Source organism: Cydia pomonella, chromosome 4, assembly GCF_033807575.1.
Source record: "Cydia pomonella isolate Wapato2018A chromosome 4, ilCydPomo1, whole genome shotgun sequence".
Lineage (NCBI taxonomy): Eukaryota > Metazoa > Arthropoda > Insecta > Lepidoptera > Tortricidae > Cydia > Cydia pomonella.
The window spans coordinates 16,083,405-16,109,962 of NC_084706.1; the positions used below are offsets into that span (position 1 = coordinate 16,083,405).

The following is a 26,558-nucleotide window of genomic DNA, read 5'->3' on the forward strand; positions in this document are numbered from 1 at the left end:
TGTCCGGAGTTTTCAATAATAGTCGCAACATTAGTCAGTTTTCCTTTTCTGATCTGATGAGATCCCATAGTCCCATGGTACATGAGCCCTGTATTTTCGTTGCCTAGTTATGGTCTATCTAGTATGTGGTCTTTTCATGACGGAGTATTCTGCCTTCGTATGTGAGGCAATGTGAATTCACATTCAAATCCTACTTTATATATCGCTCCCTCATTTTTCTTGATGCTTCAGCAGATTAAAGCACCGATTAAAGTAACTGAAAATTACTCAGTTACTGTAATCGGTGTGTCAAATCGTTTGAACACCTGGCTATTATTCTGTTTCATTTAATTAATCCATACAAATACTATTTATTTGACAACTGTAACATAAATAATACAAAAAAATCCATATTGTAATCCAAATATCAACTTCGAATAGCTAATTAACAACACTCAAGGTCACGCCCATTTCACGCCGATCATTTATCGGCGGCGGCGGCGTGGCAAAAAAGCCCGGCGGCGGCGGCGCGCCGACGCGGCGCACACGTCTAACAACCGGTATAATGTCTGACATATGACCACCTCTAAAAGCAGGCAAATTGCAATATAAACCCTTATCATTGCAATTTTCCGCATTTTTTCGCATATTTTGGGCATTATCTTAGTAAATATTTTGTCTCGGACAGTCGGTTTTAACGATTTACATTTCATTAGCGTGTTAGCATAGACACGTAATTTTAGATAGCCCCACAGAAATAAGTCAGTATAGCTGCAAAATTTGGGGAATTTAGGTGCCAATCACTGTCACATTTTACGTGTTTTTAGGGTTCCGTATCCAAAGGGTAAAACGGGACCCCATTTATTACTAAGACTCCGCTGTCCGTCCGTCCGTCCGTCCGTCACCATGCTGTATCTCATGAACCGTGATAGGTAGACAGTTGAAATTTTCACAGATATCGCTATAATAAAAAATACTAAAAAGTACGGAACCCTCGGTGAGCGAGTCCGACTCGAACTTGTCCGGTTTTTAAACATTACAAACATTTGAGAAAAAAATGGTTGCTGTTAGAGGTAGACATTTGGCAAAAATTGTCTTCCGTATACAATTGCCAACCCTGAATACTTAATATATTTATGAAAACATATTTAGTAAATTTTGCGTTTTATATACTTAAAATTAAAAATTTCTTATTTGCCCAGCTGTATAAGGATTCAGTTCTTGCCATTTTGGCTAAAACTTCGGTTTCAGAGTCGCACACCTTACTGCTACGCCAGTTTGTCACATCGAAGACTGGTTTGGCGAAGGTTTTGACCAAGAAAATAGGTAGGTATTACAAATTTCTATATTGAATTTGCAGACGTATCTGCTTGTTCAAAATTGGTAAAATGAGAAACTATTCTTTCAAAATGTTAATACTTTATGATTTATTAAACCTATTTTATTTAGGTACTTAATTAATGAGTACACAAATTCATTCGTCTTTAAACCTTATATCTATTGGAAAGTCCTCCTCGCTCTCTTCGTTTTTGTTTTTGCCGTTGTCGGTTTCACGTTTGGGCGCGTTGATGACAATCTTGTCACCTCCGTACATGTAGCCGTTGAGAGGCACGAAGAGCGGTCCCTCGTCCTCAGGTTTTTTGGTCGCCTCATTATTTTTATTAGTATTTTCTGCTTGATGACTGTCGGTACGATTATACGTCTCCGTTGGTTTATAATTATCATTCGAGTTTGGTTTGGTAGGTTCCGGGGTTTTGACTTCATTTGCAGTTGGGTACTGATTATTTATGACATTAGTGGGATTCCCAGTCGGATGAGGATTCACATTATTATTTAGTTCGTTGTTGTTTTGGTTAATTTGATTGTGGCCATGCTCATTGTTATATTGCCCTTGTTGGTTGGGGTAACCGGGTATGTTTTGTTGTTGTCCATCAGTGCCATATTTGTTACCGTTTTGATACGGATCACGTTCAGAGTTTGCTGTATAATCCGGTTGAGGTTGAGAATCATATCCATGACTGGGACCATAGCTAGGATGTCCTTGATTATGATTAACATGATTATGTCCATTGTTCTGGTTTCCTTGATTGTATCCATTGTTCGGGTTATATCCCTGATAGGGATTATGTCCATTAGGAACAGGGTAGTGGCCTTGTTGCGGTGTTCCATACGGCCTTGGATTGCCCTGGTCCCCTTGAGCGTTCTCTTCTACAATGACTACGATGGTCTCGCCTCCTTGGTTAGGGGGATGCGGGGCTGGTTGATGGTGCCGCCCGTGGAGGAGGCTAAGCCCGCCTATCACCGCGTCGGCTACGCCGTGTACCTTGTTGTGGATTTGCTGATGCGCTCCTATAAGCAATTCACCCAGTCTTCTACCATTACACGAACTTAACGATATTACCAAAAATACAAACAAATACTTTTTCATTTTTAAAAGGTGTCTCAGAATAAAAACACATAAGTATGACTACTTCCACATTCCGCTTCTTACTGGCGCGATGGAGCTCCGTATGTTCATCTTCTTGCGAAAACCTGTTTTGAATCGGTAGTTCACCGAAGATTGTTTTTTTCCGATTCTTAATTATAATTATGTTTATATCGATTACAGTGAAACACTTTTTGTTCGCGTACATATTGAAGTAGGTGTACCAATGCACTGCAGTACCTACTTACAATAAACTCGTAATACAAATTACCTAATTGTACGCCGTTATATCTTATCCTGTAGGGCTAAGATGGTCGGTTCTTTATCATTTGTTACCATGCCTGTCACGTTCTTACAAGTATGTAAGCGTGAAAGTGACGTGCATAGTGACAAGTGATAAAAATGGAACCATGCTGCCACCACTGTAGGGCTAAGATGGTCGGCTCTTTATTATTTGTCATCATGCCTATCACGTTCTAACAAGTATGTAAGTGCAAAAGTGGCGGGCATAATGACAAGTGATAAATATGGAACCATGCTGCCACCGCTGTGGGTATTCGGGTGGTAAAAAACATAGGAGCGCCGCTTGGTTTTTTTTTTAATTCTCACTTATCTCGCGGGCAAACTTTATGGTTCTATTAATTTCGACCCGCTCTTATTATTAAAATCAAAAGGCTCTAATTTCATCGAACATTATATGAGTAAATTAAATAGGTAACTGCAAATTCACTAAAAAAAGATAGTTTAAATTGCTTCGAAGTGCATAATTATAAAAAGCCCCAAAGACAGCTATTAGGATTGTTCAGAAGCGGTTCGAACATCGATATCGTAGTCATCGGCATCATGCCACTCATGTCCGTTCACAGGTTCTTTTGTTGTTTGTCTGTTTGCACTTCCAGTGCTCGGTGCCTTATCGGGAATCTGCGTTGATTGTGGCCAATTGTGGAGGAAATCACCTTGGATTGTTGAAGGTCGTGCCGCCGCCGTCTCGAGAGGTCGACTCGGCCAATTCATAAGTTGATTCGCCGTATTTAAAAGGTTGCCCATTCCCAGTGGAAATAAGTTCAAAGGTGGAAAATTACTGAAGTTAGGGATGTTAATGTTACCTAATGGTTGCCCGGAGTTCGCGGCCCGCTGCGGACCGAAACTTAACGGTCCGTAGGATCCAGTTAATCCTGTTATGATATTTTTCAACTCGTTGTTAAAGGCGCTATTCATTGTTTCGGGTAGGAATGTTTGCAGCTGCGGGGCCGGACGCTGATGTGGAATGTTAGCGTTAGCAGACTCTATAACCGGTCTTTGCGAATTACAAAACTGACCGAACAATACACATAGCAACACAATACTATTTACTTTTGACGACATTATTATTGCATTAAAAATGTCTGGTTCCGAGCTAATATTGGGAGATACTAAAACTAATTGATACTAAAAATTTCATATTAAGCAGTAGTTAACGATCGATTAGTAAAGTAGGTTATAATGTTATTACCAAATAAACGATACTCTATCCTTCTAAGTCCCAAAGTCATTTGTGCAACACCTCACCTCTTCTATTCCATTTTATGTATGTATAAATAGTTCAAAATTCGATATTTTTTTTGTCCTTTTAAGAGGACATCGGGACGTAGGAGGCTACATTTAATCAATTTAAACCGTAAGTACCCACAGTGGATACGTATTTACTTATAGACATGTTTTTTATTTATTTCGTTATCACTATCACATTATGCATCTATTAACTTTATTTTATTTTGTAAAATACGTATTCTGAAAAGTATTAAGTAGTTTAACTCAGCCCAGCTATCCCATGCAGCTTCCTAAATTTTGTGGCTACATTTTTTTTCGGCCAGTTTGACAGCCGAACCAGATGGCGCTATATGTTTTGTCAAACGTCGAAATTTTGTAGTGAGAAATACCGCGTAATTTATGGGGTCATATAGCGACATGTACATTATTTACTTCATCTGTCAAATTCGAGGTAAGTAAGTTTTTATTTCGCAGACTGTTTTAGTCTATAATTCTTTGTTTACTACGGAAAATTAGGGAAGGTCTCGGAAGATATTAATCATATTTAAATTAGAAATAAAAGTCGGTAACCATTTGTTAATATTGTATTAACACAACATGAACTTTGAAAGTGATAGAAATTTAAAGTGGTCAATAATGTACAGTGTGCCTTGTTAGAACAAAAAATAAACGTATAATTAGGCTACGTTTGACAACATTGCAAAGATTCGGCAAGTCGGAGCTAATTTGGCACGTTTTCCTTAAATACCAGAAGAATAAGGTTCTAACCCCCTTCAAACAGGTAAGCGGTAAGCCAGTGGAAATCGAGTTCGAAGGATGCCCCGTCACTGTTGCGTAGGTAAATATGTGGCATGTGTATTCGATTTTTAAAATGTGGAAAGAAGTTTATACATTATATAGGATGGATCTCGATTTCTCGTACTGAAACTACTTAACGTATTAAAAGTTGTAAATTCAAATTTATGGTCCTTAAAGGGGCGTCTAAAACTTCCTGACATACCAAAATTAGATGTAATGTTGTCAAACGCCTGAAGAAACTTAACATTATATAACTAGTGACTGGTTACTTTTTTGGTTTCATGTGTAAATTAAATAGGTCCCTATATAAATAAATTAAAAAAACATGGCATCAAATCAATTATACAATCTAAACAACATCGATTATCTTATTTTAGTAAGGCACTGTTCTCTTAGGTGTAGATTACAATCGATAGACATAAGTGATGTAGTATTAGTAGGTACATGTAAATACGTGTTGTTATTGTGTCGGATTTTTCACACTAGATAAAACCTTGCTTTATTTATCACGGGTTAATTATTTCGTGACAGGTATAAGTAAAATTAATAGACTAACATAGGCAATGCCAATTTTCGGGCCACTGATTAATAAACTTATATCACTCAATAAGATATATTGACATCAATTCTTTATCAATTACATTAAATATGAGTTAATTGCAAGCAAGTGGAAATAGTCTATAATGTCATCATGAAACTTGTACATTTATCATGATCCAGAGTCTGTTAATAAAGAAGACTGACTGCTCCGCGTGAATTGTTAATGTTGTACCTGATGACATTAAATATTATTTTTTGCGAATGAAAACTGCCACGCTACTGCTATGTGCTATCTCTAAACGTAAAATTGGATTTTAATGACTGCAGTTAGAGTCACAAAATTAGATTTAAAGCATAAATAATACAATTCAAGCCCTTAGATAAGGTTTAAAAATCGTAAAACTATAGATGGTGCCATTAAAAATTACCTAACATGCCTTTATTATGCTTTATTTGCACTTTTGTGCATATTACAGCAGCCAGGAAAGTCTGATTTTACGTTTATGTATGTTTACAGTCTTAGAACATTTAACCAACCGGAGTCGCCTTTAGAACCTACCCCTCTGTCGAAGACCTCGGCCAATGGTCATACTCACGTCATACTTATTGTATGGACTGACGTTTATCTGACATCGCTATTTGTAAGTTACGTACAAATAGTCATACATTTGACGTGCCCCTCTCCCGTAAAACCGGCAGACTGTTTTACAAGGCGTCTCCAGTTGGTTAAATGCTCTAAGTTTACAGTAGATGACTGTTTGAAAAGATAGTAAAAAGGCACGTGAGGAAAGCAGTGTTGTATACCTCTATATGTTGTTCGTCTTGAATATTTACTAGTCTCTGCAAGAATTTTAAATAATTCTGCATGCATTGGAGTCTTTGAGTTTACTTTCAAGTTTTCAACTCTTTCTAAATGGCCATGCAAACTCTATCTGTACCTGTTGTACCTACCCGTCATCTTGTTTCCAACAACAGAATAACACTTGACAACCATTTACTTGAAACACATCCAGTTTATCAATGTTGATGCCTATTATCAATCACTGATAAAAAAATATAGCACCATTTTACACATATCAAACATTTCTAACAATTGTCCCTTACATTAACCCTAAGTATTTCAATTTCGATACATGTACATATAAATTCGGTCAACTCGATCGCTTTTAGCAAATATATAGCACGTTTGCCATTTGAAATGATGATTTAAGGTCAGTTGGAGGCGTTGGAGCAAGTGCGCCATGCCACTCATAGAAAGGTAAAGTACGCGGTCACGATGAAAGAGCCTTTAACCTTTAAGCCAGCGTATTCATATCCTACTTAGGCGTTGTGGCCGTGACTGACCTCATTTGGCTAGTATTATGACTCTAGATCTTTGGAGTGCAATATTTTGCTTTAAGCCATCGATGTATTCTAGCAAAGAGAATTTCAAATAGAGGTGGGTTGTCAAAGTAAATTTTGTAGCCACAGTTAATTTACTGCCATCTTTCAACACAATATTAAAACTTTCAGAACGCCATTTGACTTCGATCTTTCTTTCGCTAATATGTGTAAGATATCAAAAAGTGGCGCCATCTACTAGAGCATAGGCCAAAGGTATGGCGTCATCGCCCGAAAAGATGCCGTCATACCTTTGGCCTATGACCTAGTAGTTGGCGCCACTTTTTGATATTTAACAGCGCGGCGGCCCAACGGCAATCGGAGATCGCCCACGTAGGACACTTCCATAGGTATCAAAGGATGAATTCACCCGCGCCGCGCCGCTTCGCGTTCGAAGTTGTTCGCTCAGGTAAGACACTGCCTAACAAATTTAACACATCAGTGAAAGAAATAAGAATGAGGATCAAAGTCAAATGGCGTTCTAAAACTTTTTATAATGTGTCAGTAAATTTACTATGGCTACGAAATTTACTTAGATAATCCACCTCTATTTCATATTCTCCTTGATTCTAGTTACACTACACTATTGAACAATATGAACATTATGGTCTTTATTCTATCATGATGTGGTCATTGAACTTTTACATTTCGAATAAGTACGTAAGCTTTAACCCTGAACCGCCGAAGTGTAACACTTAAATGGTGATATCCTACTTTACCGAAAAGCGAAGAAGTATAGTGTAATTTTTATTTACACTTTGTCGTGTCACAGTCATTTGCGGCGGTGATTCGAGTTCTCGGGCAAATAAATATAAAAATGCGCCCTTTAGTAACACATATGTGGCTTTCCATCCGAAAAGGGTCCTTGTGCCCATGAAGGAAAGCCTATATAGTTGATAGCAGTAAGGCCGGAAACACATTGGCCATATTTGTATCAATGTTACCATTACCATTAATTTAGGAAACTATAGGTATATAACGAAATCAATGTATAGCTATTAGCTAAGTTGCTCATATGTTTATTTTTAGACTGTTTATTTCTCAATAAAAGCTCTCTCAAGCTTACTGTTCCTTGTCATAGTTCTGGTTTTGTCTCTAACTCCTTTACCGTTCAGGCGATCCGGCTTTGGAATGATCTCCCACTCAACATCAGAAAGGCTCAAACCAAGCTCTCGTTTAAGCGTATGTTACGCAAGCACTTTTTCGACAAGCTCTCTGGTTAATTGTCCTTCGTAGTCATAGTATTTTTTGCACTGGGTACATAAATTAATATATATATATGTATATTTAATTATAGTATATTTATGTAAGTTTATAGCCGTTAGTATATATTATTTATCGCTATTTTGCTTGTTTTAAATTACTTATTCTGTTTTTTTTTTGTTTAATGCCTGCACGTACTACTGTTTCTGTTTAGCCTGATGGTTGACTGGTAGAGAATGCCTTTAGGCATTAAGTTCGCCATTTGTACTTTATTTGTTATATTGTGCAATAAAGTTTAAATAAATAAATAAAATAAATAAATAAATTAAAATATATATATATGTACTTGCGTTTACATTCTCAAATGTGGTGCCAGCCTTAGGTGGTTACCATACAACAACGTGACAACCGTCGTAGATTTAAGCGAAATAATAAAAAATAAAATATAGTTTACGTATACTTAGTCTATTATACAATCTGTTGAGATTCATAAATAGAAAAAAAATGAATTCCTTATTGCATCTCGGTATGTTCTTATAGGTATTATAAAAAAAAAAACACTTAACATACAATATAGTAGGTAACTTACGATGTTCATTTGAAGGACGTCTAGTAATACATTATTCCAAAAATAGAAGTAACAAAATTATCACTTTACATTAAAATAAATGTAGGGACATACAGCTATAGGTATTATGACATGCAGTGTGATAATATGTACGTACCTATGACAAAAACTATAAGCAACAAATTTAATTTTAATCTTCAGGTATTTGCTTCGATTCAAAGATGTAGATGGGTGAATCAACTTTTTTTGTTTTGTTATCCTGTCCCGTTGTCCAAGGGACAACAGTGGCACAGTTTGTTTGAAGAGACGTTGTATGCCGTTCTATTAACATGCTTAGTAGGGGCCCATTATGGACATTGGTTATAACGACCACAAAAACGCAAGTTTGATACATTTAAGTACCATAAAATCAGTATTTCAATGAACTTTTGTCCCCTGGACAACTAATCGTAACCATGGCAACGAGTGACGCTAAAAAGTTGATTCTCCCAGAAATTAAGTAAAATAGATACGAAAAATCAGAGTTACCGCAAAATGTATGGAGCTGTACGTGTACAGCGCCATCTCGTTTACCTGTCAAATTTGATTCAATTTTATGCATCTTACTCAATCAATGTATCATTGGTAATAGTAACATTCAAAATACTTTGAATAGTGATTACTGATCCGTTACGTCGTACGGAACCCGATTTGAACTTACAATGAACGGGTCATTTCATTATTTTACCTTTTATCCGACGTTTCAGCCATGTTGCACTAGCTGACCTAGCTGTGGTCACGGAAGACTGAAGTCCTAGCAAAATGTCAATGGATATATTGGTAAACAATACTAAACTACCCGATATTAGTTTATATAAATGTTTTTAATGGCATTAGACCCGTTAAAGACATTAAATATGTGTACACAATGTGAGAGTTTAAGGTGTTATATTACAAATTGATGTATAATTTGATTTCATTCGCACGCGTGATTCGATGCTAAATCACCCATTAACGTATGTTATACATATGAAAAGGTCTCGTTTATTGGGGCGAGCGGTTTCTCTCAAGGTTGGCCGAGCGCACGGCGGCGGCAGGCGCGGGCCCGCCGACCAGCAGCGGCGGGTACGATCATATGCTGACGTTGTCGCTAATGGTAGCCACGGGCGCCCGCCGGCCGGGGTGCAGCGGGCAGGGCGCGCGGGCCGGGCGGCGCGGGCCCACCGACCAGCAGCGGCGGGTACGATCATATGCTGACGTTGTCGCTAATGGTAGCCACGGGCGCCCGCCGGCCGGGGTGCAGCGGGCAGGGCGCGCGGGCCGGGCGGCGCGGGCCCACCGACCAGCAGCGGCGGGTACGATCATATGCTGACGTTGTCGCTAATGGTAGCCACGGGCGCCCGCCGGCCGGGGTGCAGCGGGCAGGGCGCGCGGGCCGGGCGGTGCGGCGGCGCGCGCGGCCGCGGCGCGGCGCAGCCTCGTCCGGCCCGGGACAGGTCGCCCGCGGAGGCGGACTTGTCGAACACCTGGAACTTGGAAAAGTGAGCCCGGCGGAGTGGCAGAAAACTCGAAACTGGTGGTTCTGTGAACTGTAAACCTCGCGAGCGTAACTTAAAACCGAATACACGCATGGAACATATATGAAACATTTTTAAAATCTGAATCGACAAAAAAATGGTTATTTGCACAACAAGAGAGCAAAGTTTGATATTTCTTCGAGTGCTTATTTTTAGTCCCGTGCAAGCGAAAGATTCTATAATAGATTCACAAGCGTAGGGAATGAGTCTAATTTAGAATCTTGAGCGTAGTAAGGGATTCAAATGCAAAGTAATCAGATACAAATTTTGAGTTGTTTCCTTACATTAGAATTTAAAATTGACTGGTAGAATTTGACTTTTAAGTTATGATTTTGAATGATAAATTTTAATTACGTTCATTTGGATTTGATTTCGATTTTGGATTTCGATTTTTTTGGTATTTTTTAGTTTGTATTTTCATCGTGTTGGTGTGGTGAAAAAAAATTGTTTTTCACTCGTAGGAAAATTATGTTTAAGCCTCGTCTCTTGAAACCCTCGCAACGCCCAAGATTTCACTTCTCGATCGCTCGCTACGCTCGTGGTTCAATTTTGGAGTCTTTCGCTTGCTCGGGTATCAACAACAACACAAGTCCAGTAGTCAGTAGTTGTTGTTTAACGAGCGGTTAAACAACAGCTTTGCCTCTTTTAGACCAAGCAAAGAAGGTACCTGTAGAGGGAAATGCTTGGAACACAATATTTGAGACCGTAACTTTGTTTGGATTAGTTAGGAGGTGTTACAGAAAACGAAAGCTGATTAACTTTGCTACAAGTTTAATGAAGTAAAGTTTTTCAATATTTTATTTTTAATAGTTTTCGAGTTATTCTTTCAAGAAAATGTATTTTTGGGCTCTTAGTACTTACCCTCAACACAAGCTTTATTGAGCTTACTGTGGGACTTAGTCAATTTGTGTAATAATGTCGTATAATGTCCTATAATTAGTGAAGCTACTAGGCCATGGTTGGTATCGTTTTAGTATAAATCAGGAGTGCCAAATTCATTTATGGTATCACATTGACACAATTTGGAAGTAAAAACAAAATTAAAAAGAAATCATTATTTTTTTTTAACTACTCTTCACGCTTAAATCGCTGAACAGATTTAATTTAAATTTGGTATAGAGATAGTTTGTGTCCCGGGACAGGACATAGAAGAGATGAATTCAACACCCCCGAACAGTCTCCTGAAGACATTAGCTGTAAGGAATGAGTGCTCAATGATGCAACACTTAATTAAAAATACGCTGTCATTAGTGAGTTACGAAAATTATCACAGTTTTTAGGTTTTAGCTTTAATAATACTAACAAATTTGTGGATCCTGTTGTCTGAATAATAGTACATTATGATACAAGTGGTCATTAGACACGAGGCGATATTGTGCGCGCGAGCTGTAAGCGAGCGCGTAATAAGAAAGCCGATGTGGGTAATGACCAATGCAATAGGTCCGCGGCACAAGGTTGACGCCCCGCCCGCTTCGGCACAATGTGTGGGGTCATTTTGCAGAGCTAGTTCGTCATCTATGTTTATTATCAATCACTGATGTAGATATCAAGATAAAATTGAAAGCCCTGAATAAACTTTCAAGAACGGATATCTCAACAACTATACAAGATATCGAAAAACTTGACTATATAAAACTTGTAACAAATTTAATCAACTTTCATTTTGTATATTGTGGCCATGTTGTTAAGACGCATAGTTTCCGAGAAATAATCGCCAAACCGAGAAATGGGAGCTTCAAACATCCTCTCCGCCCGGCTCAAGGGCTACGGCCGGGGATTTTTGATATGACGAAAAGCGGTTGAGAATTGTAACCTGTAGAGGAGAACGCCCGGACATACGAAACCATTTTTTTCCAAGCTGAAACGGAGACTTTATTTATTTTATTATTTAATTCATACGACCAAATAGATCCCTTAAGGTACCTATAGTACAACCCAATTGAAACTTTTTAAGCTGACCGTTTAGCACTTTAATTATTTCCAAATATACAAGTTTACAGTTCTAAACTAAAACACTTACATATTACAATATAACATATCATTAAATTAAATTATACATATTAATTCATGCATGTCAAACTATAATTTAAATCTTATTTCTAAAATTAATAATTTTATATAAATCACATCAAATGTAAATTAATTGCCTATCTATCTATATTTATATAATCACTTCAGAGATTATCTCGTGAACAGTGACATACTTCTCTAATGTTTAAAGCGAGCGCCGGCAACGCGATGAGCGTTTCAATGCAGACAAGAATAATCTTGATAGTTTTTAATATTATTTCAAGCAACATTATTTTTTTAATTTTAGAGTTAGGTATATTATATGGGCACTCTTTATTTTATTTTATATGCACAGTAGTAGTGTACAGAGTGTACTATAACCCTTGCTCTTTATTCTATCTCTTTCACACCAATGGAAAATGTAATAGATAGTCAATGACTGCAGGTATAAATAAAGAACATGCGCTTATGGCTAAAGCAGAAACTCACAGCATGAATTGTATTGCTTGAATTGTGTTGGCTAAGCACCCAGGGTGCCTATTGGCATCTTGGCTAGGCACTGCCTACCCAAGATGCGCATATTACTTTGCGCATATTAGTGCGACAGAGAGACTGCGTCGTAGCGTAATCGATTGGCATGTTGGCTATACATCCATGGTGCCTAGCCAACATGCCAATAGTTTGCACATATTAGTGTGATAGAAATACAGATAGTGTAGTCATTCATATACCAAATGATACTTATTTACTGCAAAATTGACAACCGAATCGACACTTCTCACTGCAAATTTTGAAATAGACTCCCAAGAAAACTAATTAAAAATAAAAGCGGCCAAGTGCGAGTCGGACTCGGCCATGAAGGGTTCCGTACCATTTATGACGTATAAAAAAAAACTACTTGATCTAGTTCAAACCAATTTTCGGTGGAAGTTTGCATGGTAATGTATATCATATATTTTTTTGTTAGATTTTTCATTCTGTTATTTTAGAAGTTACAGGGGGGGGGGGACATACATTTTTTCACTTTGGAAGTGTCTCTCGCGCAAACTATTCAGTTTAGAAAAAAATGATATTAGGAACCTAAATATCATTTTCGAAGACCTATCAATAGATACCCCACACGTATGGGTATGATAAAAAAAATGTTTTTTTTTTAAATTTTATGACGTATTAAAAAAAAACTACTAACTAGATCTTGTTCAAACCAATTTTCGGTGGAAGTTTGCATGGCAATGTATATCATATATTTTTTTTAGATTTTTCATTCTGTTATTTTAGAAGTTACGGGGGGAAGGGGGGGGGGGGGGACGGAACACACATTTTACCACTTTGGAAGTGTCCCTCGCGCAAACTATTCAGTTTAGAAAAAATGATATTAGAAACCTCAATATCATTTTTAAAGACCTATCCATAGATACCCCACACGTATGGGTTTGATGATAAAAGATTTTTTGAGTTTCAGTTCTAAGTATGGGGAGCCCCCAAAATTTATTGTTTTTTTTCTATTTTTGTGTAAAAATCTTAATGCGGTTCATAGAATACATCTACTTACTAAGTTTGAACAGTATAGCTCTTATAGTTTCGGAAAAAAGTGGCTGTGACATAAATCGGACAGACAGACGGACATGACGAATCTATAAGGGTTCCGTTTTTTGCCATTTGGCTACGGAACCCTAAAAAGGTTTAAAAGAGAAAATTAATAAATTTGAACTGTTCCAGCCCCTAGTTTAGGAAATGATTATTTAAGTACATTACCAGTTTTTGAATAAATACTAATAGTGACGTAATCTTGAGTGAAAAGGGAAGCATTTTACAAAATACGCTCGTCTGTAGGAATAAGGCCTCTTAAGGCTAATAACAAATAATGCATACAAATAGCTATCATCTTCTCTAATTCACAAGGTTGAAATTACAATTGTTATTAACATTAAGCCTTAAACATTAAAGAACAATGTCATTGTTCACAAGGTACTCGTAATCTCTCAGGAATCTCTCATAAATGGTCAGCTTAAGAAGTTTCAACTATCCCGTATAGTATCACTTAAAGACATCAATTTTATTGTAATAAAGCGAGCACCTAGGTACCTACATCCCAATTTCATATTTATTATTATAAAAAAACGAGTTTCCTGTGTTTTTTAAAACATATTTCTTTTTTATCAATTCTACTGGGTAGGGTATTTTTATAAAACATCTTAAGTTAAAGAACAATCCGAATGATTTTTAGTATTCGGTTTACCACTATAAACTGGATGACATTGCCCAGTAAAACACAGGGTTCAATTTGTATATGACATGGTTTGAAAATGTTCCCACTATATTCTTGCAAGCCGGTTTTTACTGTTGAAGAGAGCGGGAGAGGTGCCGTCCCGGAAAAATTCAAGATACAAACTACCGTGTGTGAACATGATTTTTTCCGGACTCAGTAAAACAGTACCCGCAGAACTCTCCGTGGAAATGGGCTCTAACTTACAGTGGATATGAAGCTCACCTTGCGGGTGTTGGCGGACGAGGGCTTGGGCCTCGGTCAGTCGACCACGTGCTTGATCTTGACGTACAGCACGCACGCGAACAGGAACCCGAACATGGGGATCACGGACATGCCCACGCCCACCGCCGCCAGGATGATCAGGTGCTCGCGGATGTGGATTATGAAGTGCCGGACGCAGCCCTGCGAATTAAGAGATGTGAACATGCAGAAAATAAACGGCAATTAGAAGGGAACAGAATATAAGGGGCATCGCGCGAATCTTGCGACGGAAATGTATGTTTGGCTATTTTAAATACCATAAAATCAAGGTTTAAAGAGTGACCCAGACGACTGTAACTATGGCAACAAGAGACAAGAAAAAATTGATTCACCTATGGTATGGGCTACAGCTATGTGTTACCGTATAGTATATGTTGGAAGGATGATCGCGGGACCCGCAGCGCGGCGTGGCCGTCTTACAGCACGAGTCCGGTACTAGGAGCTCCGAGTCGTATTCATGCCACATGCTTCGCCGCCAGTCTTTGTAGTCTACTGCCCCGCAGCATTTAAACTGTAGAACAATGGGAAATAAAGACTTAGCCCCTTATTCATAAACCTTTACGGGCCTGATTTAGTTAAATTATGTTTTATCCCTTTCCGACAAATACAGAAGTCAAAATTACAGATAAAGACAAACGATTCATAGCTAATTCAGGCCAGTAACGCGTTTATGAATAACGCCGTTAGAAACTAATAAATATTATAGCGACATTTTTACACAAATTGACTTAAGCCTCACAGTAAGCTCAAGAAGGCTTGTGTTGTGGGTACTCAGACAACGATATATATAATATACAAATACATACTTAAATACATAGAAAAGATCCATGACTCAGGAACAAATACCGGGATTCGAACCCAGGACAATCGGCTTCATAGGTAGCGTCACTACCCACTAGGGCAGACAGATCGTCATTATTATACCCTGAGACCAGACCGGTCGTCACTAATAATTGTAATAAAGGCATATATAGATAGTAGGTTTACGGAAAGATGCTTATTTCTAATCCGTTGAAACAACGAGGACGAAAGGGGTTGGTTGGTTGGACTTACCGGCCGAAGACATATAGATAGGATAGGTCTGAGGCGGGCAACCCCATATTTCTCGTCGAGGTATGTATAGTGCTTTTCTCAAACATGCAATGAAATAAACAATAAAAAAATCAAAGTTTTATTTTTAAAGAAATTATAAGTAAACAAGACAAAAACTAAAACTAACGTGTGTATATTACTATTTCGCTATATTTTAACTCGGTTTTAATAGAAAAGTCCTAGCCGCACCTGAAACGTCATACTTCGCAGCCTATTATATAAGGAACATAACATCAATATTTCATTGCATGTTTGGGAAAATACTTATGTATTAATATTATTAACATTATGTAGTAATGGAAGAATTTCTTCCGTGAATTTCCATTCGTGATAATAGACTACGAAACAACGTAGTAGGATCTCTTTTCATACAACATTTCCAATGACATCATCAAAACGTCAACACTGCAGCGGTAACGTTGCAACAGTAAAGGCCAGTTACACCAACCACAATTCATCAGCAATTAGCAGTGAACTATATTTTCCATACAATAAAATTTTGCGAACGTTTTAACGGCGACTGACGGTTTGGTGCAACCGACCACAACGCTGCTGCAGTCACAACCCGAATGTAACTTAAACGCTTACTTCAGTCTGCATGCGATCCACCGCGTCCGTGATGACTGTGTCAAGAGCGTAGTTGCCAACGAGGGTGCTGTTGAGCCCCGCCTGGAGCTCGGGCTCCACCTGCACCTCGTAGTAGTAGGCCAGCGCGCCCGCGCCCGCCTCCAGGAAGAACGTTATGAGCAGGAAGTATGTGTACTGGAATCATAACAAACAACTCAAACAAGGTATTATAAGGTGGGCAGTGATTGAGTGTTGGGATTAATAGTACATTACGATACAAGTGCGAAAAATAGGAAATTCGAAACGAGTGGCGATAAATTAAAACACGACCGAAGGGAGTGTTTTAAATCGACACGAGTTGCGAATTACCTATTCGCACATGTATCGTACAACGTTTTACAGTACATATGGCCCTTTAAATGTTCGACACAGTAACATAATATGCTACTTCTCGCACTAGTGCTATAAAGTAGCCCCATATGTACTGTAAAATCTATTTTATATTGATTACTTAAAATTAGAATAATACACAACCCCCTCGGTTAAACGGTAGACTTACAATGGAAATTCCCGACTCCTGGCTGGTTGGTGGTACATTACGATACAAGTGCGAAAAATAGGAAATTCAAAACGAGTGGCGATAAATTAAAACACGAGCACGACCGAAGGGAGTGTTTTAAATCGACACGAGTTACGAATTACCTATTCGCACATGTATCGTACAACGTTTTACAGTACATATGGCCCTTTAAATGTTCGACACAGTCACGTAATAGGTATGCTAATTTTCGCACTAGTGCGGTAAAATAGCACCATATGTACTGTAAAACACTTTTAAAACCCCCTACCTACGCTAAGTGTGGGTATCTGTAGGTACGATATCGAGGGCTGGGAGGTCAAACCCGATAAAATCAAAATCTTATTTCATTCAAATTAGAATTCCGCGTATGTCACATATAGTTCCAAAACCCTTTTGCTTGAGGTATCGGGTTTGACCACCCACCCCTCGATATGTGTTATTTGTGGTCACAACTGATCTACGAGTGGGTATATTGTCTGGATCTTAAATTAAAATTACTTGCGTCAGCGGGAGTAGGAAGAGTAACCTGCAGTTTTGCTGCACGTTATATCTACGGAAATACTTAGTCAGATCATAAGTTCTGTCACAAAGGTTTATTTATAACTAAAAATATAGATACAGATTCCTTATTGCTTATACATATCGTTTAAAGGCTTATTTAATGGTGAATAATTTAAAATATAAGTAATTTAGCGTAATATGCTGCCGTAGTTTTGCATAATTCTACGTAATATTATTTTTAACATGCTTGAATCATGCATAACGCAAAAGCGGGGTCTTATATCCTTATTTTGATTATATATATATTAGACTGACATTATTGCTACTGTACTTACTTTACTTACCAAATCTAGGGATACGAATCTAAGCGTGTTACTGAACCACTTGGTACACACTTGTCGGATATATAAGGTAATAGTTTCATACAAATATTTTTTTTAACTATTTTATTAATGTGACACTGATTTTTACTCCCTTTTGTAAACTATAATTTGTCATAATCCAGCCGCGTATTCGAGTCTAACGTCAATCTTAACGTAAATAACTTGTAAAATAATCGCAACTTTATTATAACAAATTATATTATGTTTTCATAAGTACTAAATAAACATTCAAATAATGGGTATATTTTCTTTATTTATCTTTCATCTTAGGCTAGGTTTTTATAATATGGATATAAAAGTAAAATACAAAAATGATACAAAATACATATAAACATATTATTAAAAAACCTAACCTAGGGTGCCGCCAGCAGCGGGGCAGGCCAAGGTATATTTTATTATTAAAAGCTTTGTATAACATTTTATCAGACAAAACCTTTGTGACAGAATGTATGACCCGACTAAGTACGTATTCAACTAGGTTAACTGATTAATTATAATTTGTAAGTGCAGCATTTGGGATTATTAGAGCCTCTGGAGAAAGGCAAATCATTTTTTTTGAGGTTACATATTATGTCGATTATAATGGGTTACTTCTCCGATCAGCTAGCCTAAGGGTAGGCAAACTTTTGAGAAGAAGAACCAACCGCAGTCGATATATATCACGAGCTCTAGGAATTTTTAGTTCCGTTAGAAGAATAGAAGATTTTTTTGTCGACCTCTGAGTTAGCCAAACAATAAAAGGACGTGAAACAATTATTGCTTCAAATAAATCAAGATTGAATTTTATGTTTGTTGAAGTATCTGCGGCCCGAGAAATAATATATACTAGAGAAAATGACATTTTTCTGTAATTTATCATAAGGTTTATAAGTAGGACAGTAAAGCAATAATTAATTTTACTACGAATTGGAATGATTCCAAGATTTACATCACTGCAATGTTTATTAGATGTTTACAAGGCGTTTGTTAACATATCATTGCCTAAAAACAAAGGATGAACTTGAAGGTCAATTGATTATCAAGTGAGTCAGAGGTCAGGTTCACAACCGCTAAGGATGTGAAATAAATTTATGTTAAGTGAATTACTTATGATTTGACTCATCGTAATGAGACAGTGTCTCATCTCTAGTTTGTGATTGACAGATAGATTTTCAATCGGCACGGCCAAGCCATAAATTTTGACTAAGGTGTAGAGTTTATGAAGTTAGGGCTTGTAGAGTTAGAAGCTTGGCTCGACAAGAGATTTGATAGCCTTTTAACAGTGCGAGCTTGGTTTCGTCTTGGCAACATTTTACATGAAAATGTTTTTTTTTTTACATTGTTGTAATCACAAAGTTATTATTACAAGCATCATACGTATGATCGATAGGGCGGTGTGTTTTAAATACCGACTTTATCTTGTTTAATATAAGGGACGTTAGGTATGATACGGATTAAAACCATCTCTCACTAATGTTGTAAGGCTGATTATTATTATTCACGTCAGTAGCTCGAACAAGGGCAATTTGCTGCTTAAAAACAATGAGCAAAAACGCATTTTGCTCACTGAGTGAGCCAAAATAACATTCAAGTGACCTTTATATTCGAATGTCATTTCTACGTGCGGAGCCTAATACAAGTTCGAAATATGTGGATTCTATTGTCTTTGTCCCTTTCACGTCATTCGCAAAAAGAAAGAGACAAAAAAGTGCACACGTAATTCAACGGTATATTGACAGTTTATAATAGACCCCCGAAATAAGTCAGACCGCATCGTTCCAAAACACATTATGCGAATTATAGTTACGCCTACTTTCCTCCATGTTTATTAATAAGACTGTAAGAGTCTATGTTCGTAATAATTAATTAATGAAATAAAAGTTTAAAATTTAATAAAAACCCATTTCATTATACTATCAAAACAATGAACTTAAAAAAATTACGCAATTGTTACGCAAAGTAAATAATTCTACTTTTAACGAACTCTACTATAGTTGACAAATGTTGTACCCGCGGGTCTCTATTGTTTCCCATAAAGTTTTAAGTCATAATAATGTATTGTTTGTCCGCATTTTCGTTAGCCATAATTTGTTTTTTCTCAGAAACGCGTAACTTTTCAGGATTGCCATAAAATAAACGTAACGTAACCTAACCTATTTATAGGATAACCTAAGTAAATTCCTGAAAAGTTACGGTTTCAGAGGTATGACTAATGATAATAAGTCTATCATTACATTATGACTTTCAATAATTATGCCAAAAAAAGGGATCCGTGTATCCGCATTTCGGACCGTATCTTACAAACATTATTTAAAAAAAGTTGTCGATTGAATTGTCAATTGCTGTTCGTTATTTCATTATTTCCGTATTATATTATTAACATTTCTTTCGTTTTGTTTTATTGCGGCAATTAAACTTAATTGTTAGAATACCTTAAGAAAATATGAGTGAAATAATGATGAAGACGGATTAAAATATTTCAGGTTGTATTTTTACCTTCCAAATATGTTCTCACTGCTGTCGTGAAAATTTTTGTGTACTACACGAGATCAAAGTTATTTACATCTCGTGCGCTTTTGAGTCCCTTACTACGCTCAAGATTCTGAATTAGATTCACTCGCTACTTGATCGCTAACGCTAATCTTTCGCTTGCACGGGAATCAAAATAAGCACTCGAAGAAATATCAAACTTTGCTCTCTTGTTGTACTAACTAACTAACTATTGTTAAGTCACAAGTCCAAGAGCCAAATTATTTGTAGCATTAAAAGCGTGGTTGAAAAAAAAAAGGTTCGCAATAACTTGTAACTACATATTGAATATTACCGAGGCCGCGGACTGGACACAAGCGGCGCGCAGCAAATCAAGGCCGTTCATACGTGTGGTCGAGCGATTCATACAATACTCGTATTAATGGCCTTCCGCGTCCGCGGCCTTACTCTCGCAAATGTATTCTGTTTTCTATCAGCAAATTATTTGCAATGTTGGACATTGTGGAATACAGCGGTATTTTTCTATCTTTATAAGTACTTAGAGTAGGTGTAAGTAGTCCCAAGTCTTGAGACAATCGGCCCGGCAGCGATCAGCAGGGACGCTGTGGTATTGTAAATACTTACACAGAGTAAACTGGTTCTGTTCTCAGTCTTGAGGCCGCAGCAGCCGAGCGCGACCAGCGGCAGGCCGGCAGCCCCGGCAGCGATCAGCAGGTACGCTATGGCCGGATACGTCAGCGACGGCAGCAGCGGCACGTAGCGGTGCCGCGACGACACCGTCCACGCGCCGACGCATAGTACACTCATGCCTGCAAACTGTATATGAGGATGTTAGTCTTCGATTTTGTTATGTACATAAAGCGCGCGCGTGTATCCGATTAAAGCACGGCGTTTGCATCCTACATTTTTTTATTACTCAGTTCGCTGCACCGCAGCGTACACGTGTATTTGTGGATAACGGTCCAATCACATGGTCACTAATAAAGCAATATTTGTCGGTTTTCAGACTGTTTGACTCAAAACATTGCTACATCGCAATGGTACTTTCATTACAAGTTAAATAATAGCTTTCACGTAGAAATCCGGGACTTAGCCCTCACCCTAAATATCAGAAACGTTGAAGAGGGAAGAAATAGTTTTGCGGTCCTAGCGATTATATTTTTTCTGTGAAATTCCATTTCGGGAGAAAACGTTTTTCACTAACTAAATCTTAACAAATCACTTTGATTTTGATGTCGATCGCTTCAGCATAATATATTCTAAGTGTATAGTTTCGCTATAATTTTTTTTTGTTTTTAAAATAAAAAAATAGTAATAACCTAGTTTTTCGTTGTGTCAATAACATACTAAGAAATCATGGAGAATGGAAAACTATTCAGAAGTGGAAAACGTTTTCTCTTTTTGTATGGACGATCACGTGGTATATATTTCCCTCTTAACCGCCGAATTACCAATCACATTACATTACACTTCGCCCTTTATGTAAGTACAGCATTTTTGATCGTGTTGGCAATAGGTAATTACCTATATTTATAGGTAATTACTTATAATTATAAGATTGTGTATCATAATATTAGGCAAGTGTTTCTTACGAGCGAAAATGAAAGAATTCATTAAGATAACTTAACAATAATGTGGTAAGCTATTGGGCAATAAGTATGTAATTTCTGCTTGAGATAATAGTGGATGGGGTGTTTACGCATCATCATCAGGTATGGCTTATGGACAGTTCAATAACTGTTTCCAAGCCGACAACCATAGGTTGGAGCGAGACACAGCGATCGGACTTTTCGTTCCCACCTGCCAGGCCGTTACGGGCAATAAGAATGGGGCCAGTACAGCGGTGTTCTCACGCCGCAACGCGATTGGTTGATGAGTTCGCATCACGCGTGCGATTGGTCGCAACTAGTTACGTTAGACTGCACGATTGGCTCGAATTCGTTTGTGAAACCGCTGAACTGGCACTAAGAATAGTGCCCGTAAGGCCCGTCCTTAGATATATGTCAATGACTGAAATACCTTATGCAAGTTTATCTTTCTAAACGTGGCTCCTTCACGCTACTTCTCCCCTATGTACCTAATTATAGTACAATTATTGTGAAGTGTCACATCTAAAAATAATATGTAAAATTTGAATGTCAACTTACCAAAAATACCACATTGAATATGTGCAGAACACATTTTATAAAATTTACACTACAGCAGTCTGCGTCCCTGGATTTTCGCGGTTTGACTTTCTTCTTTTTGCTTAAGAGTTCGGTTCCATCTTTCTTCTTCTCTTCTGCCATGATTACTGCTCAGTGACGGCGCCCTCACCTTCGATTGCACATGATCTCGTCTGTTCGCCTGAAAACAAGGAAACACATTATTATTATTTATCAGTAACCAAATATTTAACTTTTGTTCATTAAATTGATGTACATACTTACTAGAACATGTTTAGGCGATCTAGTGCCGTGGCTGAATAATATTAAGTGATAGGGACAACAATTTCTACGGCCTCCGTGAAGTAAGCCTAGGACGAGACATTTAAACAAAAGTGAACAAATTACATTTTTATTAGAGCCCTATATTATCTTACAAATGGAATGGGATATAATACAATAATTATTCTAAATTAGATACAAAATATGTCTCAAAATAATTGATTCAGTACAGTATGAAATTGGTATACATAAATTGATAAAAAATATCATATCACAAATTATTGATATAAAATAATTAACTTTAATAGTTATAACAAACTCGTGATTTACCATACAGATATTATAGTTAGTTCAGTCCACAATTGCATCACATTCAATACATTAGAAATTCATAAATTCACTTAATTTTAATTTTGCACCATTCCTTTGGATCATCCATAACAAATGCATCTCTACAAACATTTAATACTTGTAGTCTATATTTTTAACAGAACTACAAAGTTCTTAGAACATTATGTATTCAATTGTTTATTACATTCAACCCAAGAATAATTCTAATCATCAAACTGGTGCAATGTGCTCTCTAACTTCTCAACAATCTTTTTGTAAAATGTGATCTGTTGTGTTAAAAATTTTTGCATTGTCGCCTTCAAGTCTAAAGTCCTTTCCGCTTTAAAATGATTGATCTCGGCAAGAAGGGCATATGAAATAACATCAGTCCTTCTTAATACTTCATTGAGCTGCGCAACTTCCATTTTGTGTTCTGCAGTAAGTTTTTCGCATTCACGTTTCTTGGCAACCGCTCCCTTGTGATTGGCTAACGCGTCGGGGAAGCTGCCGACAATACCTTTGTACAGGTGGAATTTATCACCTAATGGGTCCCAGTCATATTTAGGTTGCTCATCATACATTCTACCAATTTCTATATAAGCTCCGCCAGTCATCTTTATAGCAGATGTCAGTTTGGAGGTGGAAACTACTGATCCTTCATCCAAACTAAGTGCATTGCCCAAATTATAAAATGCTTCTCCAACTTTCTGACAATCAATCTTATACTGACTCTGGAATTTTTTGCTTTGTGCAACACTCATATTTGTAAGGAATTTGACAGAGGAATCCATACTAGCAAAAAAAGTGTGGGACTGTTCTGTAATCTGGTCTACTTGGGATTGTAACAAAGCTTTTTCTGGGACGACTAGGGATATGCAGTAATTAAGGCCTATCAAAATATCTTTCTCTGCCTGTCTTTTGCCAGCTTTCCACCGCTTCTCATCGGTGCATGTGAGGAAGTGTTGCCAGACTTCACATTTTGAGAGCACAGGATGCTTGCACATCCAGTCTACAAACTCTTGTAGCTGTACTCTTCTACGCTCAATTAGCTGCTCATCGTACCTGCCAGAGATCTGCTTGTCAGGCAGAGGTGGAATAGGAATAAGTGTGAACTTCTCCTGCAATCTCTCATGAAGCCAGTCAAAGTGTTTGTACCTTCTGGACACTTGAATATTATTAAATGAAGGAGTTAGTTGGTATGCAATGAAACTTTTTATTCCTTTGAATTTTGACTCCTTTTTTGGAGAAGCCACAGTGACATAGTAGGGTTGAGTGATAGGAGACCACACATATCCTTCTTCATTTTGTACTATGTATACCTTTTCTGAGTCAGGCACTTCCACATTAAGGGTCGCCAGGAGGTAACTTTCTCCACTGACTTTTGATGATGGAGCAAATTTATTTTTTCTTACGGTTCCTACTGTTGAGTTGAAGGTAGATGCAGTGTCATCAATATTCTGATTGTACTCATTAATGGGCATGCCAGGAAGAGGTGCCAGGGGCGTCTGATGGCTATACTGTTTCTGTTGCTGTGCACTAGGACCAATTTCAGAGTATGTATCATCATCCCAGTCATCATCCCAACCATCTTCTTGTGAAGGGTTGCGTTGGTAGTTAGTATCACTCCAGTCATCATTTGCTTGGTCATATCTTGGTGCCGCTGGAGCTGTTTTAGTTTGAGTTGATACTGGCTCATCCAGCTTTTTCACATAAGCAGCAGGAAAGAGGCCAGTCTGCCCATGAGCATTCTGGCCTTCCCACCAGCCTTCACCAATTTCAGTGTTCAGCAGTGTCAGCACTTCTCCCGTGGTGATGGACATCTCAGTGGTTCCTGGTTCACCAGTGAAGTCATATAATGCTTGTACTTGGGCCATGTTGAATCTGCCTTACCTACAACAATTTTGAAAGAGATTATTGCAGCAAGTAGTAAGTACATCAAACAGTTGAAACTCACATGCTTAGTCAGATACATGTATATACACTATCTTATCAGTGTTATCTAGAAAAGTAGAAGTGTGCACAAATAGTGATAAACATATCTTAGCATGGATATGGTGGATGTGGGAGCGAGTTGGAAATATAAATTAGGGCGTCGCTGTGCGCGCGCGGCGGCGGGGCGACCTGACACATTTTCATAACCCTCCCAATTAAGCAGATCACATAATAGCAATTGACCAAAACTACCAAACCCAATAAAACATAGGTAACTTACTTAACTATAGGTTACTTAACTTGATTTAGAGAAGTAGGTTAATGACATTTTAAAACGATTTATTTACGCTTAAACACAATAACAGGGGAAACCACCAAATAATAACGTTAAGTTCAACCTTATTGTGATTGTCAATGCGTAACATTAATTGTAGCTACCAACTACGCCACTGCTTCGAAGGAAGTCATTGTGCTTATATAATTATCACCTATTATTGTAATATCTTTAGAAAAGAAATAGAACAAAGCAAGATAACGTATTTTTGTAATGAAAATCAATGACGTGAATGTGTAACTAAAGAGTAGTACGAAATGAAATCAATAGTTTCTCATAATGCGAATGATACACAGATTCAGATTCACATACAGTCAATCGCATATTTACACCAATAATAAACTCTTTTACTTACTTTTATTCACTATAAACTGATTAATTTCAAGGCGGATACACTGAATGTACAGTCATCGGATTGACAGATTCCGAAGAACTTGTTTTTTGACGTAGGGCGTTCTCGATTCTCGATTATGTGGCAGGTCAGATAAAAATAAACAGGTTTCTATTGGTGGATACTTTCGTATAATTTAAAACACCTATAGGAAGCCAGGTTTTGTAATAACTGCCGTATTTATTAGAATCTAGAATGCGAAATAATATAAACTAGATTATTTAATAAAACGAATAATGGTTAGGTTTAACTTCATTTGATAAATTACAAAAGCAAATTAGAATCACGTATTGTGAGCAATGAGAACTTACTAAGTTACGTTGAGTTTCAAAACATAACCGTGAGATGGCGCTTTGTTCAAAGGACTTAAGCACACTTTAGTTACTTTATATAGTTGTAGATGGGTCTGCCTTGTCACTGAAATTCCTGAAAGAACACTAACTTTCATAATTACATTATATTTTAGTTGCTTCTAAATGTCAGCGGCCGATCGGCCGATCGTAAAATCTGGCCGATTGTAAGTTGTGTAATGTTTTGGTTTTGACCATGGTTTTGACGGTAGCTAGTCATAGTCAGTGTTAGTGGAAGCCGTACGAGCCCAATTTCAAATTGAATTTGACCCGCAGTTCCTAAAACAAATTCCCTTAGGAGGGAAGTGCCGAGTATTTATTATTTTGTATGGGAATTTTTTTTTTTTTTCAGAAACTTACCGTGTGTGGTTTCATATGAAAGGGCTTTCTGAGGCGATTCTAGAAATATACCACATTATTACATTTCAGTCACTTTTTTTATTAACAAAAATAATTTTCAAAACACACCGAGTTTGGGCTCCTCCAGATACGATATGGCTGATATGTTTTTTGTACAATATACCACAAATGACGCAGTAAAAGGGTTAAAGAGGTATTCCCCGTTGGATATATGTATATTACGTATCATTTTATGATTAAAATGTACTGTATCTGCAGTACAGTTCCATAAGTCTCTTAAAATAGGCACTGAAGTAGAACTGTGTCACTTCGTAACATAAAAAA

At 37.5% G+C, this 26,558-nt stretch overlaps 3 protein-coding genes across 4 annotated transcripts in view; all 3 read right to left on the reverse strand.

Moving 5' to 3' along the window:
* Window positions 1-1,405: 1,405 nt before the first annotated feature.
* LOC133517152 (GATA zinc finger domain-containing protein 14-like) lies at window positions 1,406-2,516 on the reverse strand. The gene has a single exon (XM_061850320.1). It carries the CDS (start codon window positions 2,405-2,407, stop codon window positions 1,454-1,456), a length of 954 nt encoding a protein of 317 aa, XP_061706304.1. The 5' UTR covers window positions 2,408-2,516; the 3' UTR covers window positions 1,406-1,453.
* Window positions 2,517-8,177: 5,661 nt separating this feature from the next.
* The window catches only part of LOC133517168 (CD151 antigen-like), a 303,900-nt gene continuing 285,519 nt past the window's right edge, over window positions 8,178-26,558 (reverse strand). For both annotated transcript variants that reach the window (XM_061850353.1, XM_061850354.1), the window contains exons 3-8: window positions 22,259-22,457; window positions 20,736-20,927; window positions 16,200-16,373; window positions 14,881-15,030; window positions 14,481-14,660; window positions 8,178-9,928 (exon numbers count right to left, since the gene is read on the reverse strand). In XM_061850353.1, the coding sequence (XP_061706337.1) occupies window positions 14,517-14,660; window positions 14,881-15,030; window positions 16,200-16,373; window positions 20,736-20,927; window positions 22,259-22,399 (801 nt within the window). In that variant the 5' untranslated portion in view covers window positions 22,400-22,457 and the 3' untranslated portion in view covers window positions 8,178-9,928; window positions 14,481-14,516. The remainder of the gene's footprint in view (window positions 9,929-14,480; window positions 14,661-14,880; window positions 15,031-16,199; window positions 16,374-20,735; window positions 20,928-22,258; window positions 22,458-26,558) is intronic.
* LOC133517162 (sorting nexin lst-4) lies at window positions 22,652-25,633 on the reverse strand. Its single transcript, XM_061850346.1, has 2 exons — window positions 25,489-25,633; window positions 22,652-24,757 (listed from the first exon to the last, which is right to left on the reverse strand). The coding sequence occupies exon 2, from the start codon at window positions 24,739-24,741 to the stop codon at window positions 23,092-23,094; it is 1,650 nt and encodes a 549-aa protein (XP_061706330.1). The 5' UTR covers window positions 24,742-24,757; window positions 25,489-25,633; the 3' UTR covers window positions 22,652-23,091.

What these genes read in the sequence shown, in the direction of transcription:
- LOC133517152 (XM_061850320.1), bottom strand. Translation starts at nt 2,407, where the DNA reads ATGAAAAAGTATTTGTTTGTATTTTTGGTAATATCGTTAAGTTCGTGT.
- LOC133517162 (XM_061850346.1), bottom strand. Translation starts at nt 24,741, where the DNA reads ATGGCCCAAGTACAAGCATTATATGACTTCACTGGTGAACCAGGAACC.